We start from the raw sequence: 24,776 nt of genomic DNA, 5'->3' as shown, positions 1-24,776 counted from the left end.
GTGCCAGGGTGGAGGGGGGGCAGAGAGGCCACGTTACTCCATGAGGTAAACTTTTAATTCCACGGCAGGCCGTCCATGCACATTCCGGGCCCGCCTTCCGTGGAGGGGGGCACGGTTCAGTCGGGGCGACGGGTCACTTCACATTCCAGGCTGGAGGAGTGGGGGTGCTGCCCCCCACTTTGCCAGCAAGAGGCCATGACCCGCCCGACCCTGAGGCTTCCAGTCCCGCCCCCCCGGAGAAGCGCCGGACCCCGCCGTCCCACCCGGGGGACATGTCGGCCTATACCCTGGCACCGGCCTGAGGGGATGGAGGGAGAGACCGAGCAGGACCCCTCCCTTCTAGATGTCTGTCTTCACCTTCCTCCCACTCCCTTCAGTTCCAAAAAGGGTTAGGGTCCCTTCCCCGCCGGCGGCGAGCTCCCGCTTCTCCTGGCCCTTGTCTCTCCACGGTGGGCAGAGGCGGGTGCGGCCCGGGTGAAAGAGGAGGCAGAGGAGGCGGTGGCACCGGTCCGAGCCGCACGGCCAGGTAGCGGCCCAGGAGGCGGGGGGCGAGGAAGAAGGGGGTGACATCTGTCCATCCGTCTGTCTACGTTAGATGGGCTGGCTTGGCTGGGACACGGCCACCTGGACGCCCTTTTGGCCCGAGGCTGGAGGGGGTCGGGGAGAAAACGGGTGAATCCAGGAGGGAAGACCTCCCCCGCAACCCCCACCGGGCCCTTCGGCCCCTTCCTCCCCGTCCCGGCCCACGCCTGGATCCACGGGGGTGGCGGTACCTAGCTGGTACTTGTCTTTGGCCGCGGCCCGCTCCTTGGCGTCGAAATACCAGACGGTGATGGCGTACCTGTGGCAGGGAGAGAGGGGGAGAAGAGGCGGCGCCTGGATTTCGGGGCGGCATTGGAACGACCGTCTGTTACTGCCTTTCGCCTTGAGGAGGGAGTCGGGGTGAAAAGCGGGTTGAAATGTCAAAAACTGGTCCGGGGGGGGGGACACATAGATTGTAGCTTTTCCGCTTCAGGTGCCCAAGTGACCCAAGTCGGGGGTGGGGAAGGGATCGGGGGAGGTTTCTCTAGTCTTGCCCCAACTTTCCGGTAGTCACTAGTGGAGAAAGGCGGAAGAAATGCTCACCGCCCCTGCGCCCAGTGACACTGAGACCACCGACTGATTAGGGGAGTGAGGACCCCAGCCCAACCCCTGTGATCGCCAATGCGGGTTTGGTAAAGGACGGGTCTGACTGGAGCATGGAGGCTGTAAACAAGTTACCCACAAGAGAGGCGCACATTGATCAGGATGATAATCTGAGAAACAGCGTGGCTCAGTGAAAAGAGCCCGGGCTTGGGAGTCAGAGGTCATGGGTTCTAATCCCGGCTCCGCCGCTTGTCAGCTGTGTGACTCAGGGCAAGTCACGTAACTTCTCTGTGCCTCAGTTCCCTCATCTGTAAAACGGGGATTAAGACTGTGAGCCCCACGTGGGACAACCTGATCACCTTGTATCCCCCCCCAGGGTTTGGCACATAGTAAGCGCTTAACAATATATATATATGTATTATATATAAACTATAATATAATAATCATCATCATTATAATCAGAGGCATCTGCCAAGGTTCTGAGGAAACTCCAGGCTCTTTCCAGCATTAAGAGGGGAATTCCACACACATCCCCGCCCACACCCAGGGGAAAAAAGTGTTTCCGATGCATTCGAAATGACCAAACCTTCCAGCCACTCGATTCCACGGACCACAACGGAGGTATTTATTGCTAACTCGATACACGTAAAATCAACTCCGCTGGGTGGTTTTAGAAATCGACGGCTGTGGATTTGGGTCTTGAGGGTGGTAAGAAAAAGCTTGAAAATCTGGGTGTTCGACCCTATCGTTAAAAAAATAGAAAAAAAAAGAGAGAAGACCGAGGGTGGGGGCAGAAGTTGGGTCGGAGGGGGCCGAACTGAGACAATCCGGACTGGTGGTGGGGAAGGGGGTACCTGGTGGCGTAGGCGGGCTTGACCTCGTGTGGGTTGCGCCTGTCGGACCAGAAGACGAGCAACCTGTCAAACAACGGCTCAATGTTAGCGACCACCGGCCGCCCTTCTGGGAAGATCTGCAGCAAACCTCCGTGGGCCTGCGGGAGACAGGGGAGAGACTCTGTCAGAGATAGCTCAGCACGGAGGTGGGGTGGGGGGAGATCTCCCCGCCTTACACCAGCCTGCGGCTGCCCGGGGCGGCCGCCAGGGGGCGCGCCCCTCGCCGGCTCTTCCCGGGGCGGCCGCCAGGGGGCGCGGCCTCCCAGGCTCTTCCCAGGGAGGCCGCCAGGGGGCGCGGCCTCTCCGGCTCAGCCCAGGGCGGCCGCCAGGGGGCGCGGCCTATCCGGCTCTTCCCGCGGCGGCCGCCAGGGGGCGAGACCTCTCCGGCTCTTCCCGGGGCGGCCGCCAGGGGGCGCGCCCCTCTCCGGCTCTTCCCGGGGCGGCCGCCAGGGGGCGCGGCCTCTCCGGCTCTTCCCGCGGCGGCCGCCAGGGGGCGCGGCCTCTCCGGCTCAGCCCGGGGCGGCCGCCAGGGGGCGCGGCCTATCCGGCTCTTCCCGCGGCGGCCGCCAGGGGGCGAGACCTCTCCGGCTCTTCCCGGGGCGGCCGCCAGGGGGCGCGCCCCTCCCGGCTCTTCCCGGGGCGGCCGCCAGGGGGCGCGGCCTCTCCGGTTCCGCCCGGGGCGGCCGCCAGGGGGCGCGGCCTCTCCGGCTCAGCCCGGGGTGGCCGCCAGGGGGCGCGGCCTCTCCGGCTCTTCCCGCGGCGGCCGCCAGGGGGCGAGACCTCTCCGGCTCTTCCCGGGGCGGCCGCCAGGGGACAAGGCCTCTCCGGTTCTTTCCGGGGCGGCCGCCAGGGGGCGCGGCCTCTCCGGCTCAGCCCGGGGCGGCCGCCAGGGGGCGAGACCTCTCCGGCTCTTCCCGGAGAGGCCGCCAGGGGGCGCGGCCTCTCCGACTCTTCCCGGGGCGGCCGCCAGGGGGCGCGGCCCCTCCGGCTCTTCCCGCGGCGGCCGCCAGGGGTCGCGGCCCCTCCGGCTCAGCCCGGGGCGGCCGCCAGGGGGCCACGCCCCCTCCTGGTATGGCATCCCTCAGGGATGTCATCTTAGAGCGTTGCCATGGAGACGCTCAGGAAACTCCACAAGACAGGAAGCGAGGGGGGGGGATGTTTGTTCCCGAGACAAGGGGAGGGAGGCTGTACCACTCTCACGAAGCGGGGGGAGGGCTGGACTGGGCCATTTCATTCAATCGCATTTATTGAGCGCTTACTGTGTGCAGAGCACTGGACTAAGCGCTTGGGAGAGGAGAATTAGGTCACATTTCCACCAGGTCCTGCGGTAAAGCCCTGTCCATGCCATTTTCACCCGTGGGGGCTGACCATTTCCCTCCCCCAAACCCCACATTCTGAGGGGAGGGGAATTTGGGGGCCATGGTAGGGTGGTTACAGGGGGCTGGGCCCTCCATCATCATCAATCGTATTTATTGAGCGCTTACTGTGTGCAGAGCACTGTACTAAGCGCTTGGGAAGTCCAAGTTGGCAACACATAGAGACAGTCCCTACCCAACAGTGGGCTCACAGCCTAAAAGGGGGAGACAGAGAACAAAACCAAACATACTAACAAAATAAAATAAATAGAATAGATATGTACAAGTAAAATAAATAGAGTAATAAATATGTACAAACATATATACAGGTGCTGTGGGGAAGGGAAGGAGGTAAGATGGGGGGATGGAGAGGGGGACGAGGGGGAGAGGAAGGAAGGGGCTCAGTCTGGGAAGGCCTCCTGGCTGGAATCCCCTTCTGCTGGCACTCTAGCTGTGCCCATTGTCCTCTGGGCAGAGCTGGAGGGGGAGAAGGCAGGAGACTCCGCCCCCCACTCCCCACCCCCCCCCACTGCCCCCTTACCTTAATGTCCCAGTTCTGGTTCAGGTAATAAATACAGGTGATGCAGCGCCCATCCCCATGCGGGTTGTCCACATGCCGCACATAGCCCAGTCCGTTGCCCGGGTAACACGCCACCATGGCCTGTGGGTGACAGAGGAGGGGAGGCGGGTCAGCAGGGTGCCCGCAGGCTGCCAGCATAGACGCAGCCCAGCCGGGCCAAGGAGGACTGGCAGGCACCTCTGTCCAGGGCCACTTCACCTGCCCCCTCCCACCTTTAAATAACAATAATGATGGTATTTGTTAAGCGCTTACTCTGTGCCAAGCGCTGGGGTAGATAGGAGATGATCAGGTTATCCCCTCCTCCTCTGCCCATCTCCTGGGTTTTTATCAATCTTCCCAGCATTGGCATCCATCCTCCCCGTGTTAATGGCTGTAATTAATTGATTGATTCATTGGCTCCCACTGCGATCTCTCTTTCAAAGAGCTCTCTCCTTTGGGGAGATCTCCCTGCTGATAGCCAGGTTCCCTTCTGGAGGCCCCCACCTTTTTCTGGGGGGATGGCATATGGTAAATGCTTACTATGTGCCAGGCACTGTTCTAAACACTGGGGTGGATACAAGATAATCGGGTTGGACAGAGTCCTTGACCCACATGGGGCTCATTAATCTTAATTCCCATTTTACAGAGGAGAGAACTGACACACAGAGAAGTGAAGTGACTTCTTTTTTAGACTTTTTTTTAGTGACTTTTTTTTTAGACTGTGAGCCCACTGTTGGGTAGGGACTGTCTCTATATGTTGCCAACTTGTACTTCCCAAGCGCTTAGTACAGTGCTCTGCACACAGTAAGCGCTCAATAAATATGATTGATTGATTGACTTGCCCAAGGTCACACACAGTAGACCAGTGGTGGAGCCAGGATTAGAACCCAGGTCCTTCTGACTCCTGGGCTCTATCCACTAGACCAAACAGCTTTTCACATTCTCCCTGCTGATAGCCAGGTCTAAACCTGTCTAATGTTTCGTTTTGTTCTCTGTCACCCCTTCTAGACTGTGAGCCCGTTGTTGGGTAGGGAACGTCTCTAGATGTTACCGACTTGTACTTCCCAATCGCTTAGTACAGTGCTCTGCACACAGTAAGCGTTCAATAAGTACGATTGAATGAATGAATGAATGAATGCATGGCTCCCTCCAGGAGCTCCCATGCCATTAGAGTGACACTGTCTTTTTTGTTTTTTTAATTGTATTTCCTAAGCGCTTACTACATGTCAGGCACTGTACTAAGCACTGAGGTAGATATAAGCTAATCAAGTTGGACAGTCCCTGTCCCACACGGGGCTCACGATCTTAATCCCCATTTTACAGATTCATTCATTCATTCAATCTTATTTATTGAGCGCTTACTGTGTGCAGAGCACTGTACAAAGCACTTGGGAAATCAATCAATCAATCAATCGTATTTATTGAGCGCTTACTGTGTGCAGAGCACTGTACTAAGCGCTTGGGAAGTACAAGCTGGCAACATATAGAGACAGTCCCTACCCAACAGTGGGCTCACAGTCTAGAAGGGGGAGACAGAGAACAAAACCAAACATACCAACAAAATAAAATAAATAGAATAGATAGGTACAAGTAAAATAGAGTAATAAATATGTACAAACATATATACATATATACAGGTGCTGTGGGGAAGGGAAGGAGATAAGATGCAAGTTGGCAACAATATAGAGACGGTCCCTACCCAACAACGGGCTCACAGTCTAGAAGGGAGAGACAGACTACAGAATAAAACATGTAGACGGGTGTCAAAATCCTCAGAACAAACAGAACTAAAGCTATATGCACATCATTAACAAAATAAATAGAATAGTAGGTATGTACAAGTAAAATAAATAGAGTAATAAATCTGAACAAATACATAAGTGTTGTGGGGAGGGGGAGGAGGTTGCGGGGAGGAGAGGAAAAAGGGGATAACTGAGGCACAGAGAAGTTAAGTGACTTGTCCAAGGTCACACAACAGACCAGTGACAGATCTGGATTAGAACTCATGACCTTCTGGCACCCAGGCTCGTGCTCTATCCACCAGGCCACACTGCTTCTCCAGAGAAGTGGAAAGCACGCGGGCTTGGGAGTCAGAGGTTGTGGGTTGTAATCCCAACTGCTTCTCTCAGTTCCCTCCTCTGTAAAATGGGGGTGAGGACTGTGGGCCCCCCATGGGGCAGCCTCATCTCCTTGTGACCTCCCCGGTGCTTGGAGCAGTGCTTTGCACATGGTGAGCGCTTGATGGATGCCATCATTATTATTATTATATTTGTATCAAATAATTATCACCTGTCCACATGTTTTTTTTTGTTGTCTGTCTCCCCCTTCTAGACTGTGAGCCCGTCATTGGGTAGGGACCATCTCTCTATGTGGCCAACTTGTATTTCCCAAGCGCTTAGTACAGTGCTCTGCACACAGTAAGCACTCAATAAATACAATTGAATGAATGAATGAATGAATTGCTATTAGAGCCCAAAGGGTCTGGTTTCTTTTCTTTTATTAAAGCAGCGTGGCTCAGCGGAAAGAGCCCGGGCTTTGGAGTCAGAAGTCATCGGTTCAAATCCCAATTCCACCACTTAGCTGTGTGACTTTGAGCAAGTCACAACTTCTCTGGGCCTCAGTTACCTCATCTGTAAACTGGAGATTAAGACTGTGAGCCCCACGTGGGACAACCTGATCACCTTGTAAACTCCCCAGCACTCAGTGCTTAGCACAAAGTAAGCGCTTAATAAATGCTATTATTATTATTATTATTATTATTATTATTATTATTATTAACAGCATGGCATAGTAGATAAAGCATGGACCTGATAATCAGAGGGTTACGGGTTCTAACTACACTCTACCACTTGTCTGCTTTGTGACATTGGGCAAGTACTTCACTTCTCTGTGCCTCAGTTACTGCATCTGTAAAATGGGGATTGAGACTGTGAGTCCCACGTGGGACAGGGACTGTGCCCAACCCAATTTGCTTGTACCCTCCCCGGCGTTTAGCACAGTGCCTGGCACACAGTAGGCCCGTAACAAATGTCACAATTATTAAATACCATTAATAAAAACAATACCCAGAGATGTTAATCAATTAAATCAATGGTATTTATTGAGTGCTTACTATGGGCAGAGCACTGTAGAAAGCACTTGGGAAAGTACAATACAACAGAATTAGCATAAGCATTCCCTGCTTATAATGAGCTTAGTCTAGAGGAAAGTACCTCGCCCAAGGTCACACAGGAGGTAACGTAATAATAATGGCATTTGTTAAGCACTTACTATGTGCCAAGCACTGTTCTAAGCGCTGGGGGGGATACAAGGTGATCAGGTTGTCCCATGTGGGGCTCACAGTCGTAATCCCCATTTTTCAGATGAGGTAACTGAGGCCCAGAGAAGTGACTTGCCCAAAGTCACACAGCTGACAAGTGGCGGAGCCAGGATTAGAACCCACGACCTCTGACTCCCAAGCCTGTGCACTTTCCACTGGGCCACGCAGCTTCACAAGGTAAGTGGCGGAGCTGGAATTCGAACCCAGGTCCTTGACTCCCAGGCCCATGCTCTTTCCATTAGGCCACACTGCTTCCCAAATAACAATAATTATTATTATTATTACTATTTATAACATTATACCATTTATACTATTATTTACTATGTTCCAGACACTCGACTAAGCACTGGGGTGGATACAAGCAAATTGGGTTGGACACAGTCCCTGTCCCATGTGGGGCTCAGTCTCGCTCCCCATTTTATAGATGAGGGAACTGAGGCCCAGTGAAGTGACTTGCCCAAAGTCACACAGCAGACAATAATAATGGCATTTGTTAAGCACTTACTATGTGCAAAGCTCTAAGCGCTGGGGGGGATACAAGGTGATTAGGTTGTCCCACGTGGGGGGGGGTCACAGTCTTAATCCCCATTTTACAGATGCGGTAACTGAGGCTCAGAGAAGTTAAGTGGCTTGCCCAAGGTCACACAGCAGACGTGGCGGAGCTGGAATTCGAACCCACGACCTCTGACTCCAAAGCCCGTGCTCTTTCCACTGAGCCACGCTGCTTCTCTCACAACCTTTATCCCAACGCCCATGCCTCCAGAGCTGCCTTCTCCTTCTTTTCCATTTCCTGGATCCCACCCCCTCCCTGGCCTTTCCCAGCTAGGCCGCTGGAATTCTCTCAGCCATCCAGGCTGGCATGCACTCCTCCTCACCCCCACCCCCACCCCCACCCGGTGCCTATTGTGTATTCATTCATTCATTCATTCAATGAATTCATTATTCACTGTGCCATTCATCTCCAAGACTGGACTGATGCTATGTGTCTTTTCCACCCCATCTGAAGAGCAAACTCCCTCGGAACTTCGGGACAGGGAATTTGTACCACATATAACAACAACTGTGGTATTTGTTAAGCGCTTACCATGCGCCAGACACTGTACTAAGCCTATTGTATGCAGGGTTGTATGCAGTCCCTCTCCCACCCGGGGCTCACAATCTTAATCCCCATTTTCCAAATGAGAGCCTATCCTAAACCGTCCTCTTTTCCTCTTCTCCCACTCCCTTCTGCGTCTCCCCGATTTTCTCCCTTTATTAATAATAATGGTATTAGTTAAGCGCTTACTATGTGCAAAGCACTGTTCTTCCCTTTATTCATCCCCCCTTCCCAGCCCCACAACACTTAGGTCCATATCTGTCATTTCTTTTAAGGTCTATTAATAGAAATGTAATACTATTACTATTAATGTCTGTCTCCTCCTCTAGATGGTAAGCTCATTGTGTGCTGGGAATGTCCTGTTGCACTGTACTATCCCAAGTGTTTAGTAAAGTGTTCTGCACACAGTAAGCACTCAATAAATACCACTAATTGAATAAAAGGAGCAAGTCAGAGAAATGCATATCCCTCCAAAAAGGGAAGAGGGAGGAAATGGAGATTCCTGCCTCCCAGAGCGCCAGGAGGGAAGGGGAGGAAAAGGCTGGGCTTGGTGTCAATCACTCGTATTTATTGAGCACTTCCTCTGTGCAGTGCACTGTACTAAGCGCTTGGGAAAGTACTACACAACACAGTTGGTAGACATGTTCCCTGCCCACAGCGAGCTCGCAGACTAGAGGGGGAGACAGACGTAAATAGAAATAAATCAATGATGGATATGCACATAAATCCAAACCCAAAGAGGTGACACAGAATGGAGTGGAAGAGGAAATGAGGGTTTAGTGGGGAAAGACCTCTTGGAGATGTGCTGATAAGGCTTTGAAGTGCTCTTGCACTTGGCTATGCATCCTTTATTGACCCCTTCCTCAGCCACTCACCACTTATGAACATAACCACAATTTATGTTCATATTAATATCTGCCTCCCCTGCTAGGCAGTAAACTCATTGTGGGCAGGGAACGTATGGATCAATTCTGTTATACTATACTCTCCTAAGCACTCTGTACGGTCCTCTGCACACAGAAAACACTCAGTAATAATAATAGTAATAGCTGCGATATTGGTTATGTGTTCACTATGTGCCAAACATTGTACTAAGTGCTGGGGTAGATACAAGATAATCAGGTCCCACATGGGGCTCACATTCTAAGAAAGAGGGGGCACAGGTATTGAATCCCCATTTTGCAGATGAAGGAACTGAGGCACACAAGTGACTTGCCCAAGGTCATCCAGCAGCCAAATGGTGGAGCCGGGATTAGAACCCAGGTCCTGTGACTCTCAGGCCCGTGCTCTTTCCACTAGACCACTTTGCTTTTATAAATATTATTGACTGAGAAAGTCTGTCCGCTGCCCGGATCATCTTTCTACAAAACGTTCAGGACATGTCACCACCCCCCCCAAAAAAAAATCTCCAGTGGTTGCCTATCCACCTCCGCATCAAACAAAAACTCATCACCACTGGCTTTAAAGCAGTCCATCACCTTTCCCCCTCCTACCTCACCTCGCTTCTCTCCTTCTTCAGCCCAGCCCGCACACTCCAATCAATCAATCAATCAATCGTATTTATTGAGCGCTTACTGTGTGCAGAGCACTGGACTAAGCGCTTGGGAAGTACAAGTTAGCAACATATAGAGACAGTCCCTACCCAACAGTGGGCTCACAGTCTAAAAGGGGGAGACAGAGAACAAAACCAAACATACAAACAAAATAAAATAAATAGAATAGATATGTACAAGTAAAATAGAGTAATAAATATGTGCAAACATATATACATTTATACAGGTGCTGTGGGGACGCCACTCCTCTGGTGCCGCTAACCTTCTCACTGGGCCTCCATGTCGCCTGTCTCGCCGCCAACCAGTCCTGGAACACCCTCCCTCCTCAAATCCGCCAGACAACCTCTCCCCTCCTTCAAAGCCTTACTGAAGGCCCATCTCCTCCAAGAGGCCTTCCCAGACTAAGCCCCACTTTTCATTCATTCATTCATTCAATCGTATTTATTTTCATCTCCCACTCCCTTCTGCATCGCCCTGACTTGCTCCCTTTGCTCTTCCCCGCCCCCAGCCCCAAAGCACTTCTGTATAGATCTGTAATTTTATTTATTTGTATTGATGTCTGTCTCCCCCCTCTAGACTGTGAGCTCCCTGTGGACAGGGACTGTCATTGTTTACTGTTGTAGTGCTCTTTCCCGAGCGCTTAGAACAGTGCTTGGCACATAGTAAGCGTTTAACAAATGCCATTATTATTATTACGAAGAGAAGGGCGCCTTGCATCATGTTCATGCGGAGATTTGAGATCTCACTGAGAATCTACCCCAAAATGGGGCTTGGCAGCCAAGCCGCCCACTACATTCCTGCCACATTCTCCCCGCGGCCTTGTTTTCTGCCAAGACCTTCGGGAGGGGTGGGAGTTGCCATTCCACTGCGCCTGCAGGGGACAGGGAGGGTCCTTCATCACAACAGTAAATCTCCACAACCCAACCCTTCCCCCGGGGAGTGGAGAAAGAGGCCCCCTCCCCAACCCCCAGCCCACAACCAGCCCAGCCTGCTGCCGGGCCTATCAGTGGTATTTATTGAGTGCTTACTGTGTGCAGAGCACTGTACTGCGCACTTGGGAGAAGATAACATAATAATAATGATGGCATTTATTAAGCACTTACTATATGCAAAGCACTGGGGAGGTTACAAGGTGATCAGGTTATCCCACTGGGGGCTCACAGTCTTAATCCCCATTTTACAGATGAAGTAACTGAGGCTCCCTCTCCATCCCCCCCATTTTACCTCCTTCCCTTCCCCACAGCACCTGTATATATGTATATATATTTGTACATATTTATTACTCTATTTATTTATTTATTTTACTTGTACATATCTATCCTATTTATTTTATTTTGTTAGTATGTTTGGTTTTGTTCTCTGTCTCCCCCTTTTAGACTGTGAGCCCACTGTTGGGTAGGGACTGTCTCTATATGTTGCCAATTTGTACTTCCCAAGCGCTTAGTACAGTGCTCTGCACATAGTAAGCGCTCAATAAATACGATTGATTGATTGATTGAGGCCAAGAGAAGTTAAGTGACTTGCCCAAAGTCACACGGCTGACAATTGGCTTCTAGACTGTGAGCCCACTGTTGGGTAGGGACCGTCTCTACATGTTGCCAACTTGTACTTCCCAAGCGCTTAATACAGTGCTCTGCACACCGTAAGCGCTCAATAAATACGACTGAATGAATGAATGAATTGGCGGAGCCCGGATTTGAACCCATGACCTCTGACTCCAAAGCCCATGCTCTTTACCACTGAGCCACGCTGCTTCTCATATAACACAGTTGGTAGGGGATGGGCACTGGGCCAAGTAAAATCCTCCTCTCCGATCTCCCATCCTCCTGTCTCTCCACACTTCAATCCATACTTCACGCCACTGCCCGGATTGTCTTTGTGCAGAAACACTCTGGGCATGTTACTCCCCTCCTCAAAAATCTCCAGTGGCTACCAATCAATCTGTGCATCAGGCAGAAACTCCTCACCCTGGGCTTCAAGGCTGTCCATCCATCCCCTCGCCCCCTCCTACCTCACCTCCCTTCTCTCCTTCTCCAGCCCAGCCCACACCCTCCACTCCTCTGCCGCTAACCTCCTCACTGGGCCTCGTTCTCGCCTGTCCCGCCATCGACCCCCGGCCCACATCATCCCCCGGGCCTGGAATGCCCTCCCTCCCCACATCCACCAAGCTAGCCCTCTTCTTCCCTTCAAAGCCCTACTGAGAGCTCACCTCCTCCAGGAGGCCTTCCCAGACTGAGTCCTCTCCTTCCTCTCCCCCTACTCCCCCTCCCCATCCCCCCACTCCCCCTCCCCATCCCCCCACCTTACCTCCTTCCGCTCCCCACAGCACCTGTATATACGTTTGTACATATTTATTACTCTATTTTACTTGTACATATTTACTATTCTATTTATTTTATTTTGTTAATATGTCTTATTTTGTTGTCTGTCTCCCCCTTCTAGCCTGTGAGCCCGCTGTTGGGTAGGGACTGTCTCTAGATGTTGCCAACTTGTACTTCCCAAGCGCTTAGTACAGTGCTCTGCACACAGTAAGCGCTCAATAAATACGATTGAATGAGTGAATGAATCCGCTGGGGTCTCTCTGATGCCAAGGTGGGGGAACTAGAGAAGCAGTGTAGCCTTCACTCAATTCCCTCGCCCCCTCCTACCTCACCTTGCTAGTTTCCTCCTACAAATCAGCCCGCACACTTCGTTCCTCTAATGCCAACCTTCTCACTGTCCCTCCATCTCGCCTATCCCGCCGCCAACCTCTCTCCCATGTCCTGCTCTGGCCTGGGATGCCCTCCCTCCTCATATCGGACAGATATGAGGACTCTTCCCACTTTCAAAACCTTTTTGAAGGCACATCTCCTCCAAGAGACCTTCCCTGACTTAAGCCCTCATTTCCTTTTCTCCCACTCCCTTCTGTGTTGCCCTGACTTGCTCCCTTTATTCACCTCCCCCTTCCAGCTCCACGGAATTTACATAATAATAATAATGGCATTTATTAAGCACTTACTATGTGCAAAGCCCTGTTCTAAGCGCAGCAGAGGTTACAAGGTGATCAGGTTGTCCTATGGGGGGCTTACAGTCTTAATCCCCATTTTACAGACGAGGGAACCGAGGAACAGAGAAGTTAAGTGACTTGCCCAAAGTCACACAGCTGACAATTGGCGGAACTGGGATTTGAACCCATGACCTCTGACTCCAAAGTCCGGGCTCCTTCCACTGAGCCACACTGCTTCTCTGTACATATCTGTAATTTATTTGTTTAGATTAACTTCTGTCTCCCCCCCCCCACCTCAGATTGTAAACTCATTGTGGGCAGGTTTATTGTTATTTTGTACTCTCCCAAGCACTTAATACAGTGCTGTACACACAGTAAATACAGTTGACTGTCTGCCTCAGTTACCTCATTTATCAAATGCAGATTGAGACTGTGAGCCCCATATGGAACAGGGACTGTGTCCAACCCGATTATCTTGTATATACCCCAGAGTTTAGTACAGTATCTGGCAATCGGTAAGCACTTCACAAATATTAAAAAAAAAAACAAAAAACTACAGGCAGGCCCACACTCTGTCACCCCTTCGCCTTATCCTTGGCTTTAAAGCAGTCAATCACCTTGCCCCCTCCTACCTCGCCTTGCTGCTCTCCTACTACAACCCAGCCTAAATACTTCATTCCTCTAACGCTAACCATCTCACTGTACCTCGATCTTTTCTATCTAGCTGCCAACCTCTTGCCCAAGTCCTGCCTCTGACCTGGAATGCCCTCCCTCCTCATATTCCAAAGGCGATTCTTCTCCCCACCTTCAAAGGCTTATTAAAGGCACATCTCTCCCAGGAGGACTTCCCCAAGCCCTCCTTTCCTCTTCCTTCAAAGGCTTATTAAAGGCACATCTCTCCCAGGAGGACTTCCCTAAGCCCTCCTTTCCTCTTCTCCCTCTCCCTTCTGCATCACCCCGACTTGCTCCCTTTATTCGTCCCCCTTCCCAGCCCCACAGCACTTAAGTCCATATCTGTAATTTTATTTATTTGTATTATTATGTGTTTCCCCCCCTAGACTGTAAGCTCCTTGTGGGCAGGGAATGCGTCTGTTATATTCTACTTCCCAATCTCACAGTAAGTGCCTTGAGCAGGTCACTTCACTGGGCCTCAGTTCCCTCATCTGTAAAATGGGGATTGAGACCGTGAGCCCCATCTGGGTTTGTACAACCTGATTTGCTAGTATTCATCCCAGTGCTTAGTACGGTGTCTGGCACACACTAAGTGCTTAGCAAATACTTTCAATAGTAGTAGTAGTAGTAGTAGTAGTATTAATAAATACGGTTGATTGACTGATTCTCACCTCACCTTGGCCTTCCTCCCATTTGGCTCTCATTTCCATTCCCCAGAAGGGGGGATGGGAGCGGATAACAAAGTAGGAGGTGAGAGCCTTAGGCCTCATTCATTCAATTGTACTTATTGAGTACTTACTGTGGGCAGAGCACTGTACTAAGCACTTGGGAAAGTATAATATAACAATAAACAGACACAATCCCTGCCCACAATGAGCTTTCCGTCTAGAGGTGGGAGTCTAGAGACAAACATCAATACAAATAAATAAATGACAGATATGGACATAAGTGCTATGGGGCCGGGAGGGGAAAGAACCGACTTGGACTTCCCAAGCGCTTAGTACTCAACAAATACGACTGAATGAATGAATGAATGAACAGAGGGATCAAGGCAAGCAATACAGTAGGGAACGGGAGAAGAGGAAAGGTGGGAGGCTTAGTCAAGGAAGGCCTCCTGGAGGAGATGTGCCTTCAATCAGGCTTTGAAGGCGGGGAGAGTAATTGTCGGATTTGAGGAGGGAGGGTGTTCCTGGCCAGGGGCAGGATGTGGGCGAGGGGTCCGTGGTGAGATAGGCAAGACAGAGACAGAGTGAAAGGCACAGTAAGCCATCCTATGGTGACCAGGAGGGAGAGAAAAAGAGAGAGAGAAAGAGAGAGAGAGAGAGAGAGAGAGAGAGAAAGAGAGAGAGAAAGAGAGAGAGGAAGAGAGAAAGAAAGAAAAAGAAAGAAAGAAGGAAAGAAGGAAAGAAAGAAGGAAAGAAGGAAAGAAAGAAAGAAGAAAGAAAGAAAGGAAGGAAGGAAGGAAGGAAGGAAGGAAGGAAGGAAGGAAAGGAAGGAAAGGAAGGAAAGGAAGGAAAGGAAGGAAAGGAAGGAAAGAAAGGAAAGAAAGGAAAGAAAGGAAAGAAAGAAAGAAAGAAAGAAAGAAAGAAAGAGAGAGCACCTTCACAATTGTTATTTCCCCAGGCCAAGCTGCAGGGCCTTTCACTCAACCAACTCAGACCTGTCCAAGAAAACAAAGAGAGCTCCGTGGTCCAATCCCACTCTCATCCCCAAACCAAACAGAGGACCCAGGGGTCCCTCACTGGCAGAAAGGAGTTAAAGACTTCTTGGAGAAAAAAAACTGCAGGCAGTCAAAGGCTCTCCCCTGGAGTTCCACAAATCACAAACCAAAATGCGTCAGAGGCCAAGGGCGGGTCACAGCCAATGACAGCGGCCACGGCAGGCCGGCCGGTCTTAAATGGGCAACACACAGGGCCCTCAGCTCCTAACGCTGACCCTCACCTCTCCCCTCCTCCTGCTTCTGGGCTCAGCTCAATGGCGAGAGCCCGGGCTTGGGAGTCAGAGGTCCTGGGTTCGAATCCCAGCTCCGCCGCTGGTCAGCTGCGTGACTTTAGGCAAGTCACTTCACTTCTCTGTGCCCCAGTTCCCTCATCTGTAAAATGGGGATTAAGACTGTGAGCCCCCCGTGGGACAACCTGATCACCGTGTAACCTCCCCAGCGCTTAGAACAGTGCTTTGCACATAGTAAGCGCTTAACAAATACCATCATCATTATTATTATTATTCTCTGTGCCTCAGTTACCTCATCTGTAAAATGGGGATGAAGACTGTGAGCCCCACGTGGGACAACCTGATTACCTTGCATCCCCCCCAGCGCTTAGAATGTGCTTCGCACATCGTAAACGCTTAACAAATGCCATTATTATTAGAGAAGCAGCTTGGCTCAGTGGAAAGAGCACAGGGCTTTGGAGTCAGAGGTCATGGGTTCAAATCCCTGCTCCGCCACTTGTCAGCTGTGTGACTTTGGGCAAGTCACTTCACTTCTCTGTGCCTCAGTTACCTCATCCGTAAAATGGGGATGAAGACTGTGAGCCCCATGTGGGACAACCCGATCACCTTGTAACCTCCCCAGCGCTTAGAACACTGCTTTGCACATAGAAAGTGCTTAATAAATGCCATCATTATTATTATTATTATAATGGTATTTGTTAAGCGCTTACTATGTGTCAACCACTTGTTTTAAGCTCTGGGGTGGATACAAACTAATCAGGTTGGACACAGGCCATGTCCCACATGGGGCTCACAGTCTTCATCCCCATTTTACAGATGAGAGAATTGAGGCTCAGAGAAGCGAGGTGACTTACCCAAGGACACCCTGCAGGCAAGTGGCAGAGCCGGGATTAGAACCCAGGTCCTTCTGACTCCGGGGCCCGGGCTCTATCCACTAAGCCGCACTGCTTCAGTCAGGAGGCGGCCTGGACACAGAGCCCCGGATCTCAGGCGAATGACTCAGCACCCGGGCAATGCCAAGAGCCGGTCTCTCCTTTCTATGGGGGCAGGGGTGCCCTCCCAAAGCAATGCCAAGGCAGGGCCGTTGTCTTGAGTGGCCGGGGACCGGAGGAAGGTGCCAGCCAAGCCAAGGATGGGGTCGGGTCAGGTTACGGAGCCCTCTGAGGGCTTGGGTTTCGCGGTCAGCGGCAGGTTCCCAGCAAACGTGCAGGGAAGCAGGCCAGGTAGAAGGGAAGACTGCCCACACCAAACCTGGCCTGTCTCTCCAGGCTGCCCTCTTTTTTTTTTTTAACGGTATTTCTTAAGCACTTACTATGTGCCAGGCACTGTACTAAGTGCTGGGGTAGAATCAAGCTAATCGGTTTGGACAGGAGTCCAAGTTCCACATGGGGCTCACTGTCTCAATCCCCATTTTACAGAAGTGGGAACCGAGGCATGGAGACGGGAGTAGCCCAAGGTCACGCAGCACACGAGGGGCCGGGATTAGAACCCAGGCCCTCCGACTCCCAGGCCTGGGCTCTATCCATACTGCCCGACTGTTCCTTGCATGGCGCAATGTATAGAGCCCGGGCCTGCGAGTCAGAAGGTTCTAATCCCGGCTCTGCCACTTTTCTGCTGTGTGACCTTGGACAAGTCACTTCACTTTTCTGTGCCTCAGTTACCTCTTCTGTAAAATGCAGGTGGAGACTGTGAGCCCCATGTGGGGCAGGAACTGTGTCCAACCCAATGTGTTTATACGTTGCCAACTTGTACTTCCCAAGCGCTTAGTACAGTACTCTGCACACAGTAAGCGCTCAATAAATACGATTGAATGAATGAATATCCACCCCAGTGCTAATACAGTGCCGGGCACATAGTAAGAGCTTAACAAATATCAGAATTATTATTATTATTGCTTTCTGCATTTGCCCCCAGTCAGCCCCCTCCCCCACCAACAAAGCTCAGGAAACAGACTCTGGTCCTTGGGCACACTGCCCACTCTACCCCTTTAGGGAGTGCCACACACAGGAGAGTAAATAGGGAGAACACTCCCCACATAATAATTGTGGTATTTGTTAAGTGCTTACAATGTGCCAAGCACTGTACTAAGTGCTGGGGTGGACAGAAGAGCATCATGTCTACTGAGAGCTCACCTCCTCCAGGAGGCCTTCCCAGACTGAGCCCCTTCCTTCCTCTCCCCCTCGTCCCCCTCTCCATCCCCCCCATCTTACCTCCTTCCCTTCCCCACAGCACCTGTATATATGTATATATGTTTGTACATATTTATTACTCTATTTATTTATTTTACTTGTACATATCTATTCTATTTATTTTATTTCGTTAGTATGTTTGGTTTTGTCTCCCCATTTTAGACTGTGAGCCCACTGTTGGGTAGGGACTGTCTCTATATGTTGCCAATTTGTACTTCCCATGCGCTTAGTACAGTGCTCTGCACACAGTAAGCGCTCAATAAATACGATTGATGATGATCATGTCCCACATGGGGTTCACGGTCTAAGTAGGAGGGACCACAGGTATTGACTCCCCATTTTGCAAATGAAGGACCTGAGGCCCAGAGAGGTTAACTGTTTGCCCAACATCACACAGCAGACCAGTGGCAGAGCCGGGGATTAGAACCCAGGTCCTCTGACTCCTAGGCACGGGCTCTATCTACTAGGCCACACTGCCTCCCACTGCCTTCAGCCTCCTGCCCCCTCCCTCCAACTGTTGCCCTTTTAAGCCAGGCTAGCAGCCCGAATTGTTGTCTCAAGGAGTGGGGTGACAGCCCCTTCCAGAGGGATCCCAAAGCACCCCCCCAAAACACTCTCTCGCATGCTCTCTCTCTCTCATTACCCCTCCCCTGGCCCTCTGCTTCAACAGCTGGGGGCAACTGAGGCCAGGGGAACCAGCAAGCCTCTCTCTAGTCAATCAGCCAGTCAATCATATTTATTGATTACTTAACTGCGCAGACCATTCAAGGCGACACAGAGGAAAATGGGAGAAGGGACTAGACTGTAAACTCGTGTGGACAGGGAATATTTTTGTGTTATATTTTTGTGTGGTCCTCTCTCAAGCATTTAGAAGAGGTGCCCTGCACACAGTGGATAGAGCACGGGCCTGAGAGTCAGAAGGACCTGGATTCTAATCCCACCCCACCACGTGTCTGCTGTGTGACCTTGGGCTTCTCTGGGCCTCAATACCCTCACTCATAAAATGGGGATTAAGGCTGTGATCCCCATGGGAGACAGGGACTGTGTCCAACCTGATTAGATCAGTGCTTGGCACATAGTAAGTGCTTAACAAGTACCATAATTATTACGGTTATTATTAAATATGATTGATTGCCTCCAGCCTTGGGCCGCTCAAACCCTTCCAGTGAGGCACTAGTTTGGGATATAGCCCCCGCCCCTGCCTCTACTTCCCCCCGGGGGAGTCGGTGATGAGAAGCCCCCCTACCCACCTGCCCCCCAGGTCCCCTTCCCCGATGGAGGGGCAGTCGAGATCCTGGCTCTGCCAGCCCGTTCCTGCTTGGCCCAAGGCCTGGGGTCCCCAGGGGAGACTAAATAATAATAATAATAATGGTATTTGTTAAGCACTTACTATGTGCAAAGCACTGTTCTAAGCACTGGGGAAGATACAAGGTTATCAGGTTGTCCCACATGGGGCTCACAGTCTTAGTCCCCATTTTACAGATGAGGGAACTGAGGCCCAGAGAAGTGAAGTGACTTGCCCAAAGTCACACAGCTGACAAGTGGCAGAGCTGGAATTCGAACCCATGACCTCTGACTCCAAAGCCCATGATCTTTCCACTAAGCCACAGCTGCTTCTTCTGCTTCTAAAGATCCGGCAGACCGGAAAGCAGGGAAAGGGACTGTGGGATGGGTGAGAAATTGGGGTCACCGGAAAGCCCGCCCAACTGCTCCCCCATTCCCCACCCCTTTCCCTCAGCATTTCCCAGTTTCCGGGCTGTTTGGTTGCCCGGGACGGCCCTCCGTGCCCCCACTTCCCCGGGACGGGCCAAGGAGAGGAAAATCTGGCTGGCTCAAGGGAATCAATCAATCAATCGTATTTATTGAGCGCTTACTGTGTGCAGAGCACTGTACTAAGCGCTTGGGAAGTACAAGTTGGCAACATATAGAGACAAGGGAACTCCAGGCCACGGCCGGGTCAGGGGAAAGCCAGGGTGTGGCCTGGCCCACTGGGTGCCAGAACACCTGGCTCCAACCTGCCCTTCCTCAGAGGGGAGGGTGAGGCCCCGCTAATCCCCCATTTCCTTCTCCTGGCAGGGAAACCCTGCAGGACACCCCAGCCAGGTTGGAGGAAGGGATAATAATAATAATAATGGCATTTATTAAGCGCTTACTATGAGCAAAGCACTGTTCTAAGCACTGGGGAGGTTACAAAGTGATAAGGTTCTCTGGGCCTCAGTTCCCTCATCTGGTAAATGGGGATGAAGACTGTGAGCCCCACGTGGGACAACCTGATTACCTTGTATCTACCCCGCGCTTAGAACAGTGCTTTGCACATAGTAAGCGCTTAATACCAACATTATTATAAGGTTGTCCCATGGGGGGCTCACAGTCTTAATCCGCATTTTACAGATGAGGTAACTGAGGCCCAGAGAAGTGAAGTGACTTGCCCAAAGTCACACAGCTGACAATTGGCAGAGGCGGCATTTGAACCCATGACCTCTGACTCCAAACCCGGGCTCTTTCCACTGAGCCACGCTGCTTCCCAATCAGGTTGGACACCGTCCGTGTCCCACGTCAGGCTCACGGTCTTAAGCCCCATTTTACCGATGAGTTAACTGAGGCACAGAGAAGTTAAGTGACTTGGCCAAGATCACACAGCAGACAAGTGGTGAGGCCGGGATCTGAACCCAGCCTCTCCAGACTCTAAAATCGTTGGGGGCAAGGAATGTGTCTGTTTTACTGTTGTGAAGTACTCTCCCTAGAGCTCGTGTGGGCAGGCAACATGTTACACTGTACTCTCCCAAGCGCTTAGTACAGTGCTCTGCACACAACACATGCTCAATAAATACCGCTGATTGAATATGTTAAGCGCTTACTATGTGCACCCTTTATTCACACCCTCTCACCTCTCCTCACAGCACTTATGTCCATATCCATAATTTATTCATTTACATTAAGTCCGCCTCCCCCTCTAGACGTCAGCTGGCCAAATTGTTGTAGGCAGGGAACATGTCCACCAACTCTGTTATGTTGTACTCTCCCAAGCGCTTAGTACAGTGCTCCGCACAAGGTAAGTGCTCAATACCTACCATGGGTCAATGGTTTGATTGATTGAATATATACGGTTGATTGACCCAGGCCTCCAACAGATCGCTGACGTACTGGAGGAAACACAGGCCTGGGATTCAGGAGGTCATGGGTTCTAATTCCGCTCCACCACTTGCCTGCTGTGTGGCCTTGGGCAAATCACTTCACTTCTCTGGGCCTCAGTTCCCTCAACTGTGAAATGGGGATTAAGGCCAGGAGCCCTTGGGGGACAGAGACTGTGTCCAACCTGATTTGCTTGTCTAGACCCCAACGCTCAGTACAGTGCTCGGCCCATAGTAAGTGCTTAACAAATACCACGATTATTATGAATTATTATTATTCGCTTCTCTAGGCCTCGGGTCTCTCATCTGTAAAATGGGGGTAAAGACCGGAAGCCCTACGGGGGACAGGGACTGGGTCGTGGCTTAGCGGTAAGAGCTCGGGCTTGGGAGTCGGAGGTCGTGGGTTCGAATCCCATCTCTGCCACTTGTCTGCTGTGTGACTTTGGACATGTCACTTCACTGGGCCTCAGCAACCCCATCTGTAAAATGGGGATGAAGACCATGAGCCCACAAGGTTGTATCTACCCCAGCACTCAGAACAGCCCTCGGCTCGTAATAAGTGCTTAACAGATACCATTACTTGGTTGTCTCGACCCCAGCGCTCAGTACAGAGAAGTAGCGTGGCTCAGTGGCAAGAGACTGGGCTTGGGAGTCAGAGGTCATGGGTTCTAATCCCAGATCCGCCACTTGTCTGCTGGGTGGCTTTGGGCAAGCCACTTCACTTCTCTGTGAAAATCTGGAAAATGAGGATGAAGACTGGGAGCCCCACATGGGACAACCTGATGACCTTATATTCCCCCGGCCCCCCACCAGTGCTTAGAACAGTGCTTGGCACATTGTAAGCGCTTAACAAATCATCATTATTAGAGAAGCAGCATGGCTCAGTGGAAAGAGCCCGGGCTTTGGAATCAGAGGTCATGGGTTCAAACCTGGGCTCCGCCACTTGTCAGCTGTGTGACTTTGGGCAAGTCACTTAACTTCCCTGTGCCACAGCTCCCTCATCTGTGAAATGGGGATTAAGACTGTGAGCCCCCACCGTGGGACAACCTGATCACCTTGTAACTTCCCCCGCGTTTAGAACAGTGCTTTGCACATAGTAAGCGCTTAATACATGCCACCATTATTATTATTATGGGGTTCTAATCCCAGGTCCGCCACTTGTCTACTGGGTGGCCTTGGGCAAGTCACTTCTCTGTGAAAATCTGTAAAATGGGGGGAAAGACCGTGAGGTCCAAGTGGGACAACCTTATGACCTTGCATCCCCTCCCAGCGCTTAGAACAGTGCTCGGCACAGAGTAAGAGCTTAACAAATCATCATCAATCGCATTTATTGAGCGCTTACTATGTGCAGAGCACTGTACTAAGCGCTTGGGAAGTACAAATTGGCAACATATCGAGACAGTCCCTACCCAGCAGTGGGCTCACAGTCTAAAAGTCTTAACAAATGCCATCATCACTGTTGTTATTATTATCATTACAGAGCGCGGGAAGAGGTTGGCAATGATGAGGATCATTATCAAATTGGCAACATATAGAGACAGTCCCTACCCAACAGTGGGCTCACAGTCTAAAAGGCTTAACAAATGCCATCATCACTGTTGTTATTATTATCATTACAGAGCGCGGGAAGAGGTTGGCAATGATGAGGATCATTATCGGTCCCCCCACCCACCCCAGACCCCCCCCTGCCCCCCCAGGGGGGCCCGGAGAGCTCCTGACCTTGGTCCTGCCGTTGATGACGTAGCCTCCGAGGCGTCCAGCGCAGTGCAGGATGACCTCGTCCACCCGGGCCATGAGGGCACCGATGCCCTGGCAGCCGGGCTCGTGCCCCTCGACCCAGGCTATCTGGTCCCCGCGGATGCTCCGGGAGGGGATGGCCCTCTGGTTGACCAGCTGGCCGTCTCGGAAGCGGCCCTGTCGGTTGAGGGCCTCCACTTCGCGCAGGACCTGCGTGCCCAGGGCCGCCCCCAGGAAGCCCTCCTTCACGCAGATGCCATAGTACCTCAAGCAGGGCACGATGTAGTCCGCGGCCAGCCGCTCGGCCGGGGTGGGCCCGGCCTGGCACCTCTTGGCCTGGGTGCCCTGTCCCTGGGCATCACCGCCGTCCGACCGCCTCCTCTTGGGGCCCTCCGGCCGGCTGCCCCGACATGCCAACAGCGGGCACTCCTTGGCGACCAGCACTGCGGCTCCCTCGCTCTGCAGCGGGCACAGGTGCCCTCCGCTCTGCCCACCGCGCCCCTCCCGCATGGGGCTGGCAGCGGAGGAGGGGGCGAAGCCCCCGGCCCCGGGGGGCACCGACCCGCCCCCGCTGGTGCCCGCCGCCGCCTCGCAGGGCCCGGGCAGTAGGTGGGGAGGCTGCGGGGGGCAGGAGGAGTAGCCCTCCACCCCCATCCTGGCACCTCCGTGCCCCCCGGGCTCTGTGCTGGGCGGCTGCGGGAGCAGGCCCCGGCTCAGGGGGTCTGTTCGGGCCGGGCCGTCCATGGCGGTGCGTTCATCCCCCGGGCACGGAGGGCACTGCCCGGGCCCATGGTGCCAGCCTGTCTCTCCTCCTCCTCCTCCTCTTCTCGGGGGCGGCAGCGGGGCTACGCGGGCCCGGGAGAGCCTGGCATGGCCTCGGGGCCCTCCTTCGCCCTCCCTCGGGCCCGGGGGCGGGGGGAGCCGCTCGGGAAAACGGGATCACCTGGAAAAAGGAGGAGGAGGGAAAGAAGGAAGGAAGGAAGCAGAAAGGAGAGGAGGGCGAGGCGGGGGGCACAGGAGGGGGGAGAGGCATGGGAACCGGACGAGGGGAAAGGACGGGACCAGAGGGAAAGTGGGGAGAGGAAGGAGGGAATGGAGAGGAGAGAGAGGCAGTTTAGAGGAAGGAAAGAAGGAAGGAGAGGAGGGCAAGGCGGTGGGCACAGGAGGGGGGGAGAGGCATGGGCACCAGACAAGAGGAAAGGACCGGACCAGGGGAGAAGTGGGAAGAGGAAGGAGGGAATGGAGAGGAGGGGGAGGCAGTTTAGAGGAGGGAAGGAAGGAAGGAAGGAGACAGGAGAGGAGGACAAGGCGGTGGGCACAGGACGAGGGAGAGGCATGGGCACCAGACAAGAGGAAAGGACCGGACCAGGGGAGAAGTGGGAAGAGGAAGGAGGGAATGGAGAGGAGGGGGAGGCAGTTTAGAGGAGGGAGGGAAGGAAGGAAGGCGACAGGAGAGGAGGGCAAGGCGGTGGGCACAGGACGAGGGAGAGGCATGGGCACCAGACAAGAGGAAAGGACCGGACCAGGGGAAATGGAAGGGGAAGTGGGAAGAGGAAGGAGGGAATGGAGAGGAGGGGGAGGCAGTTTAGAGGAGGGAAGGAAGGAGGCAGAATGGAGAGGAGGGCAAGGCGGTGGGCACAGGATGGGGGAGAGACATGGACACGAGACAAGAGGGAAGGACCGGACCAGGGGAGAAGGAGGGGGAAGCGGGAAGAGGAAGGGGAGAATGGAGGGGAGGGGGAGCCAGTTTAGAGGCGGAAAAGAAGGAAGGAAGGAAGGAAGGAAGCAGAGAGGAGGGCAAGGCGGTGGGCACAGGAGGGGGGAGAAGCATGGGCACCAGACAAGAGGCAAGGACCGGACCAGGGGGAAAGGAAGGGGAAGCGGGAAGAGGAAGGAGGGAATGGAGGGGAGGGGGAGCCAGTTTAGAGTCTCTTTCCGCGCCCTCCCCTCCCCTCCGGGACCCCCCCACCCTCATCCCCCGACCCCCCAGGCCAGTCCTGCTCTGCCCACCCGAAGGCCCTCGATTCCCCCCCGTCAATCTGCGGGCAGGCCCCAGCCAGGACGGTCCCAGGGGGGCGGGGGGATTAGACGGCCCCCTCGGCTTCCCCAGCGCCCCCCGCCCAGCCCCTCACCGGCTGGGGGCTTTCCTCCGGCCCCGGCGCCGCCGCTGCTGCCACCCGCCCCGTGCCGTGCCGCCGGCCATGCCCCCTC

At 52.9% G+C, this 24,776-nt stretch overlaps 1 protein-coding gene across 2 annotated transcripts; it reads right to left on the bottom strand.

Moving 5' to 3' along the window:
* Positions 1-37: 37 nt before the first annotated feature.
* On the bottom strand, positions 38-24,776 carry EGLN2 (egl-9 family hypoxia inducible factor 2). Of its 2 annotated transcripts, none has more exons than XM_038767432.1 (6): positions 24,698-24,776; positions 22,548-23,508; positions 3,915-4,034; positions 1,980-2,116; positions 774-841; positions 38-647 (listed from the first exon to the last, which is right to left on the bottom strand). In XM_038767432.1, the coding sequence occupies exons 2-6, from the start codon at positions 23,307-23,309 to the stop codon at positions 592-594; spliced, it is 1,143 nt and encodes a 380-aa protein (XP_038623360.1). In that variant the 5' UTR covers positions 23,310-23,508; positions 24,698-24,776; the 3' UTR covers positions 38-591. The 2 variants fall into 2 exon arrangements, with proteins under 2 accessions (XP_038623360.1, XP_038623361.1); XM_038767433.1 differs by having other exon boundaries at positions 1,980-2,042.

The sequence above is a fragment of the Tachyglossus aculeatus genome, chromosome 26, assembly GCF_015852505.1.
Source record: "Tachyglossus aculeatus isolate mTacAcu1 chromosome 26, mTacAcu1.pri, whole genome shotgun sequence".
Classification (NCBI taxonomy): Eukaryota; Metazoa; Chordata; class Mammalia; order Monotremata; family Tachyglossidae; genus Tachyglossus; species Tachyglossus aculeatus.
Note: the sequence above shows the minus strand (reverse complement) of the source record. Positions and strands in the feature narration are given on the sequence as shown.